The sequence below is a fragment of the Panthera leo genome, chromosome D1, assembly GCF_018350215.1.
Source record: "Panthera leo isolate Ple1 chromosome D1, P.leo_Ple1_pat1.1, whole genome shotgun sequence".
In the NCBI taxonomy this organism is placed as follows: Eukaryota; Metazoa; Chordata; class Mammalia; order Carnivora; family Felidae; genus Panthera; species Panthera leo.
The window spans coordinates 108,054,592-108,072,976 of NC_056688.1; the positions used below are offsets into that span (position 1 = coordinate 108,054,592).

Genomic DNA, 18,385 nt, shown 5'->3' on the forward strand with positions numbered 1-18,385 from the left:
GGGATTCTCCAGTCTACAGCCTGAGCAAGACGACCACTCCCGGCACACTGTCCCCATGACACTAGCTCCACCGGTCATTAATGCAAGTCTTTATTTGGCGGTATATACAATTTAAGCTATTAAAATGTGTACAATATTTACAAATTAAATAATCATCTGAAACGCTCTCCAGCAACTCTTGTAACACAAAACCAAGGGAGAAAGAGACAAGGGCAGGCAGGCCTCGGCTCCTGTGGTCCCTACCTGGCCCAGTGCCTTTTCTAAACTGGAAAGACCAGGAGTCTGACACTCCTGCTCCTCTTTCCTAGGGTCAAGCATTCAAGTTCAAAGACAAAATTTAAGCCAAGAGACAACGGCAAGGAAGTAATTCCAATTCTTCTCAACTCAAGTTCTGTAAGTTGAGAAGTGGCCTTCCACAGATTCTGGGGCTTGCAGTGGTTCAGGGGCAGACACACGAGCCCTCGGCCTGGAGTGAGGCTGGGCAGTGGTTGCTGGGTGAGACCAGGAAGTCTCACTTTAGACAAACTGCAGGGAGAGGGGCACGGACACCTCAATGCTGCCCACCTGCTCGGCACGCCTTTCCCAGAGCTGTGCGGTTGCCACTAAGACGCGGAAACACCACAGGGCGTAAGTGACACAGCCACCGTCACAAAGAGCTTCTAGGGAGTTTAGGGTAAGAAAAGGGAAATCAGTACCAATCTTGGTGGGTGGCCCAGGAAGCAAGTTCCTGGCCTGCCTCCAGCTCCTAAAGTTCACACGTGGGATCGGGGAGCTAATACTGTTCAGCACTGAAGCGACTTCACACACACACACGCACACAAGTGGGCTTAGAAGGGCTGCCCCTTCTCCCAGAGGGGGGTAGAGGGCTTCTCAGAGACTGCCTTTCTGCCTTCACGGCCCCAGCAGAAAAGGGTGACGGGTTGGAAAGAAAGGCTGGGACTGACCCGAGATCCCCGTGGCTGCCGGGGACTGAAAGGGCTGGAGTCAACTGGGGCCTCAGGCTCCTTTCCACTCGGCCTAGGGGACGCCACCTCCTTTGTCTCAGAGCTGGGGGTTCTTACTCCCTGGTGCACACAGAGGGAGCTGGCACTTGGTGGCAGGACACGTTACAGCGAGGGCTGCTCAAGAGAGTGGAGGCAGGAGTAGGACTGGGGTCGTGTCAGTGGGCAACAGGGGACTCCAACTTCTGCAGGCGGCGGCGGCGGAGCTCTGCGGCGTCGGGCTCCCCGTCCTCAGGCAGCTCCTCCGTGCCCACGGACTCGGGAGCTGGGGACAGAGTTCGGAAGTGGAACCCAGAGAACTTCCCTCCCAACCCCCACCCGCTCCCCACGCTCGCCGAGACTACCTGGAGGCTTGTCAGGTTCAGGGGCCGGTGGGGAGTCTCCTGGGGATGGGGTGGTGGCCTCCGAGCTGGGGACGCTGGTGGGGGTGGCAGCAGTGACGACTCCAGGGGTCTCCTCAGTGGGGCTGACTGAGGCGGCAGGCCGGGGGGGCCTAGGAGAGAAAAACGAGGGAGGGGAGGCCTGGACATGCTGGCACGATTGAGAAGATTCTGCGCTTGGTGAGCCTTGCGGGGGGGAGCCCGCAAGGGCTCAGTCCGCAGCAGACGCGAGCGAGCGTGTGTGAGTTCTCGGGATTCCATACTACAGACTAGACTACGTGCGGGCAAGAATCGCTGGCCTGTTCACTGGTAAACGGCGGTCTCTAGCGGGGCGCCAGGCTCCTCACAGAGTTCCCACCCAAGATTTTCCACTGAAGAAAACCGTATTCAGGTAGCTCAGACTCAAACTCCCCTCCGAGCCTGTGCTCTGTGTGCCAGACACTCTGTGTGTGTGACCCGTGAATAGGAGCTAGGACCCTTCTATTCGATTAAAGTGACAGTGGTCACGAAGCAAATGAGTGGTGGGCACCATAACTTACACTTAGGCCAGGCTGGTTCTGGGTGACTTTTTGGGGGCGGGGGAGGGGAAGAGCAGACGGAGGGCGAACGGGATTTGAAGCGGCCTCGGTGCTGACCGCAGCAAGCCCAATGCCGGGCTGGAACTCACGAACTGTGAGATCGTGACTTGAGCTGAAGTCGGACGTCTGACTGAGGCACCCAGGTGCCCTTGGGTGACTTACGTGCGGTCTCAGATCAGGGGCAGTGTTTCCCGGGCACAGACCACATGTGAGAAAGGTGTATGTGATAAGCTAAAGCGCTGACGATTATGAATGGTCTGACTACAGAAAAATATAAAGGAGCAGGATTCAAAGTCAACTCTCTGCTAATAATAAACACCAGCCCTCCTGAGACCCAGGCAGGCCCCCTGGAGCGAGAGAACAGAGGCATCAAGAAACCCAGAGATCCTGCTGCGCCTACACACGGGTGACGCGAACCAACAGGCATCACAGGGTGGCCGAAGAGAAAGGCCCGGGACCAGGGCTGGGGGCCTCGCTGGCAGCTCCAGGCTGCTGGCAGCTCCAGGCTGCCGCCACGCACGCCGGCCCCCGTGCAGACGTACCCCAGGGAGGCCAGCACGGTGAGGTACTGGTTGATCTGCAGCATGGCGGCGTCCAGCAGGGTGTGGATGTTGCGCAGGCTCTGCAGCCGAGCCTCCAGGTGTTGCCGCTCGTGGCCCTCCAGAGCCCGCAGCTCCTCCGGAGTCAGCCCGGCAAAGCCCGCGGGGGGCACGGGCATCGGGGGGAAGGCTGGAGGGAGGCAGAGGCTGAGCCGGGGCGGCCCGGGCCCGACGCCCAAATCCCTCCAGATCGACCCCGAGGGCGGCTCGGTTTACCAAAGGGTGGAGGCAGTGGCACGCCCATCCAGGGTGGAGGGAAGGGGAAGCCCGGAGCGGGGCCGGCCTCGGGGGCGGGGGCAGAGCCAGGTGCCGAGGCAGAGGCGGAGGCGGCGGCGGCAGCTGTGGTCGTGGCTGCTCCGCTGGGCCGAGAAAGGGCTGGTACGGAGTGAGAACAGGAAGTCGGTGAGAGCTGAGGCCTCCGCTCTCCATTCCTCCCGCCCCCTGGCTGTGGCAGTAGCCAAAAGACTCACCTGCACTAGTGGGTGGAGGGGCCACAGCCTCTCCTGAGCTGGGGGGAGGCGGGACGGGTGGAAAGGGGCCCATGGGGGGCCACAGCGGGAACATGCCTGGAGGAAAGGGAGGCAGGAGGCCCTGGGGGACTGCAGAGAGAGGACGAGGCAGTGAAGAAAGGTCCGGAGTGAGGTAGCTCCGAATCACGCGTGAGAGACTGGTCGTTAGGAACTCTGTCCCTGCTCCCACGGGCCTCTCTGAGCTCAGCACTGATGACACGTGACTTCAGTCCACGGAGGTCTCTTTCTATGACCCCCTCCCCTACCCAGACTGAGCTTCTGGAGGATTCACCCCCCGTGTTTCCCCTACCCAGCTCCGGGCAAGTACTCATCAGTGTGTTGGACGGCCAAATGAGGGGGCCACTCACAGTTAGGGGGCTGGGGCAGGAGTGGTGGGGGATGAGGGGCAGGTGGTGGCCCCTGATCCGCAGGTTCAGGGGGCGGTGGTGACTGGGTCGGCAGTGATGCCCGAAGGACGTCCATACGGCAGGTAGGGCAGGTCTGCTGCCGCTGGAACCAGGAGCGCAGGCAGCTGGGGGTCGAGAACAGGCGACGGTCGGCAAGTCCCCAGGAGCCTGCCTTCCAGAGCCCATCCCCTGCAGTCAGGCTCCCCGGGCCCCTCCCACCTGGTATGGAAAATGTGGTTGCAGGGCAGTCTCTTGGCGCCGGTCACCATCTCTTCTCGGCAGATGATGCAGACGTTGTCCGTTGCCTGGAGCTCCTCCGGGGTGGCATCTGGATACCTAGTGAGGACGGGCCAAGGGTATGTCCAGACCAGAAGTGGAGACAGAGGAACCTGCGGCGGAGCTAGGGAGAGCAGCTGGACCGACCCACTTACAGCGTGTTCATGTTGCGGATGGCTCGGCGAGACATGATGGCGTCTGTCACGGCCTTCTTGAACTGCCTGAAAGGAGAGTTGCAGTGAAAGTTGGGTGAGGGAGAAGAATCAGGTGTGGGGCAGGGGCAGGACGGGCTGGGCTGAGCTGGGCTTACCTCATGGCCAGGTACATAGGCCGGATGGCAAAGAGAGGGAAGGTGTGCACCTTGATCATGATAGTCATGAAAGCCATGTACAGCAAAACCTTGATGAAGCCTGGGGGGCAAGGGGAGGTGCAGAGAGCAGCAGTCACGGGGCCTGGGAGGCAGGGCTGGGGACGCTGGTCCAGGTCAGGGGAGGCCCAGGCTCTTCTCACCTGTAAACAGCTCCGTGTAGAGCATGTACACGGCCTTATTGTCCCAGGGGTTCTCGCTCTGGAGGTCCACGGAGTGCAGTACGTACTTGATGAAGATGGTCAGCACCATAGTCATCAGGATGGCATACTGGAGGGAGGAGGGGGCGCGGGGGCCTAAGCACACGACACCTCCTTGCTCCGGTCACCCTTTGCCACACCCAGGCCGCTACAGCAGAGTGCAAAGACACAAGCGTGGTACTGGACACAGCTGGGGTCTTCCGAGCGCCTGCACTCACTAGCTGGTTTGACGTCTGGCAGCTCACCAGACCTCTCGGAACGTCAGACAGTTTGCCTGTCTGCCAAGTGACGGCATTAAACGTTCCTTAGTGACTACGTTGCTTTGCTGATTAAAAGACGCAGCCGGTGCTCAGCACGGGGTCTAGCGTTCGGTGAGCTGCTATCGCTGAACACCCCTCCCCAGCTGTCCATCGAGCTAAGTGCTTCCGTCCCAACGAGGCGTCGCCCTCCAGGAGGCCTTCCCTGAGCGTCGGGTCAGGGCTCCCCCGACGCACACGCCTCTTTCTGTGCCTCCCCCGCTCTCCTAGGCGTGAGAGCGCACGAGGCGGGAGCGGAGACTGACGGCTGCTCCTTGGTGGCCCGCGCGGGCCTGGCCACAGAACAGGCGCCCGGGGAGGGGCTGTTGGGTTATCCGAGGCACGCTCAGGGCCACCTCAGGCTCGTCCCCCCCGCCTCCCGAGCCAGTTTTACCTCAAAGCCAAACACCAGCTGCACAGAGGCCCCACGGGTCAGGATGCTGTGATAGGCATGGCTGACGAAGAGGAAGTCCAGGATACCCAGGAGGAACATAAGGGCTGTGGGGACCCCCCAAATAGGGGGTTGGTGGGGTCAGCCCAGGGACTGACAGCCACTTCCCGCTTTAAGACACCTCCCACCCTCAAGCCCTAGCCATCTAGTCAGGTGGCTTGACCCCGGCCCCCTGGGAGCTCCAGTTTTGCCTAGGAGGGTTTTAGAGCAGCCCGAGCTCCAGGTGAGGAGGCGAAGAGCTGAGGGGCTGGACAGTTGAAAAGCCCTGGGGTGGAACAGGGCAGAGAGGATGCAAATTAACTTCCCAAATTATCTTTCCTGTACAGCTGCGGGTCGAGGGGGAAGCCTGCGCTCTACGGCACGGGTCCGCAGTTCGTGACTTATCACGTTCCAATCCTCCACAGCGCCTCTTACTCCCTCCAGCTCCCTCCTCTCCCTTCCCGCGGATCTCACTCACAGACGATGCGGCAGTGAAAGAGCCAGGAGATATTGGGGCTGCGTTCCATCTGAGGCAGAGCAGAAAGGGGGCCTGTCGGGAAGGCTGGGGCTCACCCCCCACCCCCCCCACCCAGCCTTCACTTCACAAGCCCACCTACCGAGCCACTCCCTGGCTCCCATCTGCTTTGAGAACCCCCTGACCCAACTCACAAAGTCCACACGGTCCTCAGCCAGCCAGTGGAAACACTTGAGGAAGAGAAGGAGAGTGAAGAGTGCGACAAAGCGGGGGCTGAAGTCGTCCCGAAAGACCGTGAAGGCCAGACAAGTCTCAGTGACGGCATACCAGGAACGTTCCAGAAGGTGCTGGGGATTGGGCAGAGAAGGACAAGGAATTCAAGACATTCTGCTTGCCCAGCTCCCTGGCCCTCACTTTTGGGAGTCGTGAACATCTTACCTCCATCTCTGCTGCCCTCAGCTGTCCAAAGAACACCTTGCCCATCACTTTGCCCAAGAGAAAGACAAGGACAAAGGCCTGGATGTAGAGGACCTAGGAGTGAGAAGAGGCTATGGTTTGAGGTCACTTTCTGCTCTGCTATGTCTGGGGCTCATGATTCCGGAACCTCCCTATGTCCCCCGTCCCAATTCGTTCAAAGTTAGGCGGCTGGTGGCAGCTTCACGCCTCTCACGCTTACCTGACCCCTAGCTCCGCCCCCGTCTCAAGCAGACTCCTCCTTCCCTCCCAGGGAGCTCCTCCCACCCTGAGCCCTGAACTCACTGCCATGCTGGGGCTGGACTTGGTCAGGTACACCACGGTGGGGTAGAACTGGTGCTTGAGGTAGTAGGCATGAGCCACGACGGCCCCGGTCAGCGCCAGGCTGGCCGCCATCATCACTGCGGTGCGGAACATCGCTCCGGCCTGGAGACCTGCGTGGGGACAGGGAAAGAATAACCTGCGTGTTGCGCACACTGCGCAAACCCTGAACAGTGCCCAGCGCGCGATGTCACTAAACACCAGGGAGAGACCCCCCCCCCTCCACCTCACCTCTCCCACACAATCATGACGTCAAATATAGCAAACGCCCCCCGCCCCCTCATTTTACGAACAAGAAAATGGAGACTCAAAAGGGTTAAGCGATCAGACTGACGCAAGGCCTGGAGCCTGGAGCCTGGGTCAGTTTTGTTTCAAATCTAGGGCTCTTTCCACGCCGCCTGCCAAGCCACCGCCTCCAGGGAGGAACGGGGAAAGGCAAACGTGTTGCAGGAAGGAGAACTGCTACCACGGGCTCTACCGTGAAGGTGATGGAGAGGATGCAAACGCAGAAATCTCCAGAAGCGGTTACGTGCCGCCTGGACTCGGAGAAGCCAGGCGCTGGGGGGCGCAGCCGGGCAGGCGACAGCGCCGGTGACAGCTCGGCCGGGGTGCGCAACCCCGCCGCGCGCCCCGCGGGAGCGGGCGGGATACGTCAGCCTGGAACCCTGGCGTCCCCCACCCGCCGGGGCAATGTCCACTCGGGGCACCGGAGAAACGGCCGACCGGAGGGATGCAGCGGCGGCACGGAGAGGGACCCGGGTCGCCCCCGCACCTGTAAGCTCCGGGAGCTGCGAACGTCGCAGGTGGGGCCCAGCCTCCGGAGAGCGGCCGCACGGGAGCCTGAGGTCTACCGCCAGCTGACAAGCCGCAAGCGGGGCTGAGGGGGCGCGCCGACCCCGGAGACCGCAAGGGGAGGGCCCAGGTCCCGACTCCAACCACAACCCGGGCCCCACCCCGGCCGACTCACCAGGAGCCCAGCGCCGCGAGCCCGCTCAATCCCCGCGACTGCGGAGGCGGCCCCGGTTAACAACACTCCCCACCCCCTGCGAGCCGGAACTTCGGGGGAGAGACACCTCACTTCCGGCGGGGCGCGGCGTGGATCGTACCAAGTGCACCCGTCCTTTGGCCGCCCCGCGCGCCGTCCGTGGTGCCGGGAGCGGTAGTCCCGCCACTGTATCTAGGCTTCGTGCCCACGGCCGGAGCGAAAGACGCGAGAGGTGGTCGGAGCGGAATAGGACAACCCGGGAGATAGTTGGAGTCCCCCCATCTATCAGTCAAAGATGGTATCGCCTCCGCCGCCTAGTGTACTCAACCTAGCGGAGGGCTCAGGCTCTCAAAGAGGCTGGAAGGTGGAGCTTCGTGTGGGCCGTACCACTTGGAAGGGGGAGTGTGCAAGGGACAAGCATTACGGGCTTAAGAGAAATAAAATGTTTTAGAGTCTCATTCCAGAAGATTTCGCAACAACTTCACAAATAAGAGGCTTCCTTGGAGAACTGGGTTCAGAAAAGAAAAATTTGCTTCTCCGCGATCACCCCCGATTTGTGTGGGAGTGAGTTGGGTCCCCGTGGCTGCTACTAATTGGCCTAGATAGAGTTACGCGGACCAATAAGAAAAGGAAGGACATTTGCTGGCCTGTGGAAAGAGAAAAGCAGGTGAGCGGTTGCTAGGGACGGAAGGCAGCGTTGCCTAGGTCTAGGTCCAACCCCAGTGGGCGGACAGCTGGCAGGGTTGGGGGGTAGGGGGGGCGCAGTCCGTGGGCGGGTGATCTGTGTCTGCCCAGCGGGAACATTTGCTGCGCCACAAAAGGAGGGGCAGCCTGATGTGTCTGGGATTAAGAAGGCAGACCTTTAATTCCGGCTAATGTTGGGATGGTGTTCAATGCAAAGGGATTGACTTCAGCTTCCCGGCGCCTACAGCTTTGCTCTCCTTGTGTTCAGCCCCGGGCCGTAATCGCAGCTACTACTGATCTTGGGCTGCGTAGTATTTGTTTGTGTCGCAGTCGCAGCCAACCCAGTCAGCTCGTCGACAGAATGAAGCCGATACACCCAATTTGTGCCTTGCGTTGTCCTCCGTCGCATTTAACATCCAAGCACTACAGTTTATGAGCTAGAAGGTGCTATACTCATTTTGGACTTGGGACTGTTGATGTTCAGAGATTTGACAAGACCTGTCCTGGGATTGGCATCGGGTGTGTCTGATTCTAGATTCCCGTGCTGTTGGTTGGCCTCATCACCTTCACCACCTCCCCAACTGGCCTGACCAATTTAGCTGTCACAGAGTTGGCTCCCCCGCGAGGCCATCTATTACTTTCTAGTGACTAAAACCAATGGTCAGCTTTCGGTTCTCGCCCGACTCGATCTCTTTCCTCTTGTAAAAAGTCTCCTCCTTCAACTTCTGTGATCCCACAGGCCTCTGCTTTTCTCTCTGGCTGTACATCTGCCCCTTTCCTCCCTCTGTCCTTTTATTTAAATGTCGGTGTCCACGTTGGCCCCTTCTGTTTGTTTTGTGTACATAATGTCCTCTGCTCCTGTGGATTCCATTTCCCCACCCAAGTGCTGATGACTCCCACCTCTGGTCTTTACTAGAATATCTCCTGTTTTTAAAACACTTCAGTGTCCCTAGTCATCGCCTCTTACCCGGCTCCGGAAACGTGGGCATCTTGTTCCCCTGTCCCTCTCCATCTGTCTCCACATCCCCACTGGTAAATAAGTCATTTATTCAGTTGTCTGCGAATATGTGTCAGATGCAGCCTGTTCTAGGAACTTAGGATGTCCGTGAACAAAACACAGATCTCTGCCTTTTTGACGTTTTATTCTAGTAAATGTGCTGGACGATAGACAATACGCATGATGTAAGTGAATTCTCTACTACGTTGGGAGGCAACGAATAATAAGTGCTCTAGGCAAAAAAAAAAAAAAAGAAAAAAGAGCAGAACAAAAGGGGGTCAGGAGTGTGGTAGGGTGCTTGAAGCAGGTTGCCATATCAGTGAGAAGCTGGACAAAGACTTGAAGGAGGTAGAGGCGTGAGCCAAGTGGATATCTGGGTAAAGAGTTGCAGCTAGGTAAGAGTCGACCTGTCCTGGTTTGTTGGAGGACGTGGGTGTGGCCAGAGTGGAAATAGCAAAAGGGTAAGGAGGAGGAGGAGGCAGAACCAGATGGCATTAGCCATTACCAGGACCTTGGCTTTTACTCTGAGTGACATGAGGAGCCATGAGCAGAGATGTTGTAAAAGGCTCTACTTAGGTAAGAGGGTCACTCTAGCACCTGTGCTATTGAATGGTGTGGGGTTGCGGGCAAAGGTGAGAGCGCGGGGAAAACAGGAGGCTCTTACAGTAAATTACTCAAGAGATGAAGTCCTGGGGGGTGGGGGGCACCTGGCTGGCTCAGTCGGTTAAGCCGCCGACTTCGGCTCAGGTCATGATCTCGAGGGTTCAGGTCATGATCTTGCGGTCCGTGAGTTTGAGCCCTATGTCGGGCTCTGTGCTGACAGCTCAGAGCCTGGAGCCTGCTTCCGATTCTGTGTCTCCCTCTCTCTGCCCCTCCCCTGCTCAGGCTCTGTCTCTCTCGCTCGCAAAAATAAATAAACATTAAAAAGAGAGAGAGAGAGAGAGAGAGAGAGAAAGATGAAGTCCTATTGAGTCTGCCTCCGAAGTGTTTCCATCGCCATCTCCTGGTCTTCTTGGTCCAGGCTGTCACCATCTTATGCCTGGTCCAGTTTAACAGCCACCCGACTGGTCTCCTTTCCTATTCTCTGCTCTCCACTTATGGCCCCTACAATGGCCAGAAAGATCTTCTGACACCCCCGTTCACGTCTTGTCTCCTCTCCCCACGCTCTGCCTGTCAGGCATATGCCCTATTTGTGGGGACCCCAGATGTGTCATGCGTATGACTTGCCCTGTTCCTGATCCAATAAGCGAATTTAGTAAGGTTACAGGATAGAAAATCAATGTATAGAAACCCACTGCATTTCTATACACCAATAATGAAGCAACAGAAAGAAATTAAGGCAACAATCCCATTTATAATTGCACCAAAAATAATAAAATATCTAGGAATAAACTTAACCAAGGAAGCAAAAGACTTGTACTCTGGAAACTACGAAACGTTGATGAAAGAAATCGAAGATGATACAAGTGGAAAGATATTTCATGCTCAGGGATTGGAAGAACAAATATTGTTAAAATGTCCATAGTACCCAAAGCAATCTACAGACTTAATGCAATCCCTATCAAAATACCAATAGCATTACTCACAGAACTAGAACAAATAATCCTAAAATTTGTATGGAACCACAAAAGACCCCAAATAGCGAAAACAATCTTAGTAAAGAAAAACAAAGCTGGAGGCATCACATTTCCAGATTTTAAGTTATACTACAGGCTGTAGTAATGAAAACAGTGTGGTACTGACACAAAGATAGACACATAGAGGGATCCCTGGGTGGCGCAGTCAGTTAACCGTCTGACTTTGGCTCCAGTCCTCAGATCATGATCTCACCATTTGTGAGTTTGAGCCCCGCATCAGGCTCTCTGTCAGCACAGAGCCTGCTTTGGATCTTCTCTCTCTCTCAAAAATAAACATTAAATAAATGGAAAGATATCTGATATCTATGGGTTATAGGACTTAATATTGTTAGACGGCATGGTCCCTAAAATTGATCTAAAAATTCAACAGTCCCTGTCAAAATCCCTGCTGCCTTCATCGCAGAAATTGATGAGATCTTCAAATTCATGTGGAAATGTGTGAGACCCCAATAGAGAAAACATTCTTAAAAAGGAAGAAGAAAGTTGGAGTACTCATACTTCCTGATTTTAAAAACTTACTACAAAGCTACAATAAGCAAGATTATGTAGTAATAGCAAAAGGATAGACAAAGAAGGGGAGTAGAATTAAAAGTCCAGAAATAAGCATATACATTTGTAGTCAGTTGATTATCAACAACACGATGCAGCGGGGGAAAAGTAGTCTTGTCAACAAATGGTTCTGGGAACCTTACCTCACACCATACACAAAACATTAGCTCACAATGGATCAAAGGCCTAAATGTAAGACCTGAAACTATAACAGTCTTAGGGAAAACACAGGCATAAGTCTACATGACCTTGGGTTAGATAATGGTTTCCTGGATATGACATCAAAAGCATCGCAATGAAAGAAAAACTAGCTACATTGGACTTCATCAAAACTTAAAACTTTTGTGCTTCAAAAGACAGCATCAAGAAATTGAAGAGACAACCCGCAGAATAACAGACAAGATTTGCAGACCATATATCTGATGAAAGACTTGTATCTAGAATATAAAAAGAATCTTTCCAACTCAATAATAAAAAGGCAGATAACCCACTTCAAAAATGGCAAAGGAGTTGAACAGAAATTTCTTTCAAAGAAGAAATGGCCAATAGGCACATGAAGGAAACGCAAACCAAAACCACAATGAGATCACTTCACGCCCAGATGGTTATAATAAAAAAGACACACACAAAAAGCCCCATAATAACAAGTATTAGCAAGGATGTAGAGACATTGGCGCCTTCACGCATTTCTAGCAGGGGAAAATAGTACAGGTCCTTTGGAAAACAGTTTGGCGTTTCCTCAAGAAAATGAACGGAGCGTTACCCTATGATCCCGCAGTGCCACTCCTGGTTACATCCCCAGGAGAAGTGAAAATGTCTGTTCACATAAACACTTGTACATGAGTGTTCGTAGCAGCATTATTCAACCTAGCTGAAAAGTAGAAACCCAAAGGTCCGTGAACGGAGAAACAAAATGTAACGTATCTATCCAATGGAGTATTATTCAGCTATAAAAAGGAACGAAGGGCTGATTCATGCTATAACACTGATGAACCTTGAAAACATTATGCTCCGTGAAAGAAGCTAGACATATCGTATCATTCCATTTCTGTTAAATATCTGGAAGAGTAAAGTCCACATAGACAGAAATTTAGTGGATGCCAGGGGCTGGATTGGGAAATGGGGAGTGATGGCTAATGGATGTGGGGTTGCCTTTGGGGGTGATAGAAATGTTCTGGAATACATACTAGTAATGGTTGCCCGACTTGGTAACTATACTTAAAATCGCTGAATTGTACACTTTCAAATGGTGAATATTATGGTATGTGAATTTTACCAATGAAAAAGTCAAGGAAACAACAAAGTAGAAATTAATAAAATAAGTAAAGCTGAACTAGAGATTAACAAAGGTGAAAGCTGGTACTTTGAATTCGCTAATAATAAGATCTGTAGAGGCTGCTTTTAGGCAACAGGCTTGAGCAGTGGGAACCTGAGAAAGGTAGAAGGGGCCCACCGTGACCACCTATCAGGTGCCACACCTCAAAATACCCATAAGCCCTCGCTGACCAAGGGGCTACTTACAACCAGTCATAGGCACCGAAAAGAAAATTCCATACGAACCTCCCCTACCTCCTGACCTCCTCCCCTTAACTACAGCCCCCCACCCCCGCTTCCAGGCAGACAATCTCTTTGCTGTCCTGCCCTCCTTCCCTTGCAGTGTATTCCACGAACTTCTAACTCCTTTGTTCTGCCTTGGGTGAATTCTTTCACCTCTGAGACACCAGCCTCCACCTGATCGGTCACCCCCCCAAGATAGACTGCTGTCAAGACTGATCAAAAAAGGGGGCACCTGGGTGGCTCAGTCAGTTAAGTGTCAGACTTCGGCTCGGGTGGTGGTCTCGCGATCTGTGAGTTCGAGCCCCGCGTCGGACTCTGTGCTGACAGCTCAGAGCCTGGAGCCTACTTCCGATTCTGTCTCCCTCTCTCCCTGAACTTACCCTGCTTACGCCCTCTCACTTTCTCAAAAATAAATAAAACAGTTTTTAAAAAATTTTAAAAAAGACTGATAAAAAAAAAGAGTTGAGGTCCAAATAATATAAAGAATGGAAATCAGAAATAACCACAGACACAGCAGAGGTTTTAAAATAATATAAATAGAGTAGGTGGAATTTTATGGCAATACATTGGAAAACAGGTGAAATGGACAACTTCTGGAAAATAAAAGATGTGCTAAAACTGAGAACAAAAATAGACCAATAAATATTTTTAAGATGAGTCAGTAGTTAACTATCTCCATTCCTCCTCCTGAGATACAGACAACACAAGACTTTATTAGGCCCAGAGGGTTAACAAGCTCAGGACTGTAAAACTCTCAATTCTTCTCCAAATGGACCTAAAATTTCAATCTAGATCAAAAAGGTTTTTTGGTGGAATTGAAGGGTTTCTTTTAAAATGTATGTATACAATCTGGGTGCCGGGGTGGCTCAGTCGGTTAAGCGTCCGACTGCGGCTTGGGTCATGATCTCACGGTTCATGGGTTCGAGCCCTGCGTCGGGCTTTGTGCTGACAGCTCAGAGCCTGCTTCGGATTCTGTGTCTCCCCCTCTCTGCCCCTCCCCTGCTCATGCTCTGTCTCTCAATAATAAATAAACATTAAAAAAAAAAAGGATAAATTGAGTTCAGTGTCACTGCCATGAAAAGTTGTCCACCCTATGTTATTATGGAAAAAAGAGATTGTATAATGGTTATACAGTAAGATTTCAGTTTTGTGAACCGAGGGGGAAAAAATCCCTTAAAATATCCGCAGGAATATTCACCAACTAGTCCTGGTGGTGATGTGGGTGGAAGGTAGCGATAGGATTGTGTCTGTGTTTATGGGTCAGACATTTCTGTAAGGTTTGAATTTTTCACCAAGAAAGGGGATTCCTTTCATACACAGAAAAATAAATAAAGGTTTAAAAACAAAGGCAGTAGCAATTCCAGGTCGCTGGGAGCTGGGTGGCCAGGTGAGCCTGAAGCTTCGTGGAGAAGGGCACCATTGACAATCTGGAGGACAATCAGAGACTCGAGTCGCCTGCCCACAGGCACATCCGACCCTGGGTCGAGTTTTGTTTGACCTGCGCAGCACTGACAATTATTATAAATTAGTCGTCGTTGCTTAAAATACATGATTTCACACAAGAAGTAAGGATTCCTGGCTTCTCCAGGAGCCTCACGGGGCCCACCTCCCCAGTGAGAGCTGCTTCTCGTCCCCAGGGCCAAGTTCACTCTTGCTCATTACCTGTCCCAGCTCCTTGGACATTGGCTTCCTTCCCTGGGGCAGGCGTCGAAAAGGAGACAATTCTCGGCACTCCTTGACGAGCGATGCCCACTCCTCAACTCAGCTGGGTATCGGCTCCAGGGGGCACACGTCAGAAATTCCTCCCATCATTTATCTGACACGCATTTATTCAATTCTGTTTCTTCTATGGAGCCCCTGCCCGTGTCAAAAGGAATGAAAGGAAACCTCATTAGAAGGGAGCCAGGAGGCCAGCAGGGGGAGCTCTCACGCCCAACATTAGCTGTCAACCGCGGAGCCAACGGGGAGGGAAGGAACCCGCGAGCGATAGTTCCTACTTTTACTGACCATCCCAGCGGGAGGAAGGCACATTTCTTCTTCCTCCAGCCACAGCCCAGCCAAGGACAGACAGTCGCAGCTCAGCCACTGAGAAGCCACCATACGTCAAGCTCCCCGTTTATGACTCCCGACGCCCCACTTGCCTCTATCAAAGAATGGCCCTCTCCTTTGTTCGGGGACTTGCCTGCGGTTTTACCGCGGCAGCTTGCTCGTCCCAGATTGTAAATTCTCAGCGATTCCCGAGCAAGCCCATCCTTTGCTGGGAAAACGGCTGGCTGTGCCGGATGATGCCACATGGGGGAGAAAAGAGTTGTGCGCTTCACTCAGCCTTGCCCAAACTGCAAAACTGTAAGGAATGAAACGGCGGTTGTTGGTGCAAACCTTTAGGTTTTAGGGTGGTTTGTTTCACAGCGATAGACGGCCCAAACAGTGGGCATCATACCCGTTTTGTCTCCCCGTTCCCAGCCCCAGGTCCAGGGCCTGGTACAAAACAAGAGCTCAGTGAATATTGAAGGAGGAAATAAACAGACGTTTGGGTAGATGAATAGATGGGTGGATACGTGCATTGTCTTGGGCCTGATGGCCCTGAAGTGGTCGGTTCTGGCCGAATCAGGGACACAGAGGGCAGCAGCTTCGTGGAGAAGCGAGGGGACAGTCCCTGTTGCGATTGTTTGAAATCATTTCCTCCTGCACAGGGTTCCAGTCAGAGCCACTTGAGGTGGCATACCACAGGCAGTGGGGACCCGGCTGTTCCAGTGAGATGACACTGCCATCCAGGGGCCTGGAAGGCTCCGCGGTGCCACGGTTTGGGAAGCACAGGGACAGAAGGAATACCTGGGGGGGAGGGGGGGGCAGGGGCGGGGCTCTATTTCACTGGGTTCCAGAGTTAAGTCTCCCATGGTTGCCACGGAACAGCTGAAGCATATGTGGGTTTTTTTTTTGTTGTTGTTTTGCTCTGTTTGGCTTCGTTTTATCATTCCAACCTCTGCAGTCCAAGAAGGCAGCTGGAAGGAGCCTGGGACAGCTGCCACGTGAGCCAGATGGCTACACCCGCTTCCACTCCCTGCTCTGACAAAGGCCTTCCCAACCGGACATTGGGATTCCCGCGTGGTCGGCTTCAGCCCGCCTCCCCCCCCCACCCTTCCTCATCCCCTTTGTGTTGTCGTCAAGCCCACTTTGTCCTCGTGCCACCCCACTCTGCTGGTCTCTTTGGCAAAGGTCTCTTCTCTATGCTTTTCTTCTCCCGTTTGCCCGGAAAATCCCTAGGGCTCGTCTGAGACACTGCCAGGCATCGGCTGTAAACCCAAATGAATCTCTCCCTCCTCTTGGCGCCTGTGAACACAATCTCATATGACCCCATATTGTAATGGTTCCCGCGTCTGTGGCCTCCGTCGGCACAGGGTTTGGAATAGTGAAAACTGCTCCCCTGTGGATGCTGCAAATCGTAAGGATTATCACACAGCCCGTGTGTGCTGAGCTCTGACTGGATGCCGGGCGTGGTTTTAATTCTTACAACGGTCCCACGAGCCAGGTTCTGTGATCACGCGTGGTTCGTGGACGAGGAGACCGAGGTACAGAAAGACTGAGCAACTCGCCCGAGCTTTGCAGAGCTGCTAGGGAAAGACAGTCAGCCCCAAAACCCAGGCAGGGTGGCCCCATAGCCCTGTTCTCACCCCTCTTACTTTGTACCTTGTCCATTTTCTCAATCCCCGTCCTGTGACAAGCTGCCGTCGTTTTTTGTTTGTTTGATTTTATTTTTTTAATTTAATTTTTTTTTTTTAATTTTTTTTAACATTTATTTATTTTTGAGACAGAGAGAGACAGAGCATGAACGGGGGAGGGGCAGAGAGAGAGGGAGACACAGAATCCGAAGCAGGCTCCAGGCTCCGAGCCATCAGCCCAGAGCCCGACGCGGGGCTCGAACTCACGGACCGCGAGATCGTGACCTGAGCTGAAGTCGGACGCTTAACCGACTGAGCCACCCAGGCGCCCTATTTGTTTGTTTCTTTAAAGTAAACTCTAAGCTGAACGTGGGGTTTGAACTCATGACCCCAAGATCAAGAGTCGCATGCTCTACTGACTGAGCCAGCCAGGCACCCCGAGGTGCCATTTTATGTATTTATTTATTCATTTTTTTATCAAATTATTTTTCAGTTTTTATTTATTTATTTTGAGAAAGAGAGAGAAGGAGAGAACAAGTGGGGGAGGGGCAGAAAGAGGGGGACAGAGGATCTGAAGCAGGCTCTGTGCTGACAGCAGAGAGCCTGACGCGGGGCTTGAACTCACCAACTGGGAGATCGTGACCTGAGCCAAAGTTGGATGCTTAATTGACTGAGCTGCCCAGGCGCCCTGCAAGTTGCCATTTTATTGCTGAGAAAGTAAAAGCTCAGAGAGGCTAGGGAACTTAGCCAGAGTCACCCTGCTGGGTGTCTCTGAGTCCTGGCCGAGCCGGGACTCTGTCTGGTTCCCCAATACAACTTAGCACTTCTTGTGAGCCAACAGGCCCCACTGTCCGGACCCAGGTCCCCCGGGGCCTGTGGTGAATTACGCCCCTAACCCAAGCAGTGTCTGGGCTAAGCCTTTCCCCACAGTCTCTGGGAAAAGCCAGGGAACAGTCACCACCAGGCTAGACAGCCTGAGTGTCATCGGAGGGCAGAGCAGAGACCGGGAGCCACGTCGTAACTCTGAACGCAGGCCCTGAGGGCAACTGTAAAGGGACGTAGAATACAGGGGTGGGCTAAGGACAGGTCCAGGGACAGCACCTCTTACACAAATGTACCAAAAAAGGTATTAGGGGTGGGGCACCTAGGCAGCTCAGTCAGTTAGGCATCCAGCTCAGGTCATGAACTCATGGTTTGTGGGTTCGAGCCCTGAATCAGGCTCTGTGCTGACAGTATGGAGCCTGCTTGGGATTCTCTCTCTCCCTCTCTCTCTGCCCCTCCCCTGTTTGTGCTCTCTCTCTCTCTCTCTCTCTCTCTCTCTCAAAAATAAATAAATAGGGGTGCCTGGGTGGCTCAGTCGGTTGAGCGTCGGACTTCGGCTCAGGTCATGATCTCGCAGTTTGTGGGTTCGAGCCCCGCATCGGGCTCTGTGCTCACAGCTCAGAGCCTGGATCCTGCTTCAGATTCTGTGTCTCCTTCTCTCTCTGCCCCTCCGCCATCTGGGCTCTGTCTTTCTCTTTCTCTCTCAAAAATAAATAAACATTAAAAAAAAATAAACTTTAAAAAAAAAAAGGAAGGTATTGGGGGCAATAAGGTGATGGCTTGGGCAATGAGCGAGCGCTCAGCCGATCAGCACACGTTTATAGGGCCTGTTATGTGCCAGGCACAGGGCTCTGTGCTGGGGGCTTGGTAGAGAACCAAAAGACACTTCCTGCCCTCATGAGCCTTCTCGCCTGGTGCAGGGAATTTGGGACACACACTTTTCCTTCTGCCGCTCTCCCATCAGAATGGACGGGGTTTCCCTCCTGCCGTTCATTCAGTCGTTTCTTTATCCAACAAGTATGTACTGAGTGCCCACCATGAGCCAGGCCTTGTTCTAAGTGTGGAGAACGCATTAGTGAGCAAAACAGATAAAGGTCCCACCTCGTGGAGCTTCCGGTCGATAGGCAACAAAGAAACAAGGAAACACATAGAGAAGTGTTGACTTTGGGAAATGAGGAGGGG

General features: G+C 53.5%; 1 protein-coding gene across 2 annotated transcripts; it reads right to left on the reverse strand.

Moving 5' to 3' along the window:
- Positions 1-73: 73 nt before the first annotated feature.
- On the reverse strand, positions 74-7,597 carry SYVN1 (synoviolin 1). Of its 2 annotated transcripts, XM_042904852.1 has the most exons (17): positions 7,281-7,597; positions 7,086-7,170; positions 6,278-6,426; positions 5,957-6,049; positions 5,713-5,865; positions 5,522-5,570; positions 5,008-5,111; positions 4,261-4,387; positions 4,061-4,160; positions 3,906-3,971; positions 3,694-3,810; positions 3,436-3,599; positions 3,029-3,157; positions 2,775-2,933; positions 2,502-2,688; positions 1,346-1,494; positions 74-1,266 (listed from the first exon to the last, which is right to left on the reverse strand). In XM_042904852.1, exons 3-17 carry the CDS (start codon positions 6,407-6,409, stop codon positions 1,160-1,162), a joined length of 1,836 nt encoding a protein of 611 aa, XP_042760786.1. In that variant the 5' UTR covers positions 6,410-6,426; positions 7,086-7,170; positions 7,281-7,597; the 3' UTR covers positions 74-1,159. The 2 variants fall into 2 exon arrangements, with proteins under 2 accessions (XP_042760786.1, XP_042760787.1); XM_042904853.1 differs by lacking the exon at positions 7,086-7,170.
- Positions 7,598-18,385: the final 10,788 nt, after the last annotated feature.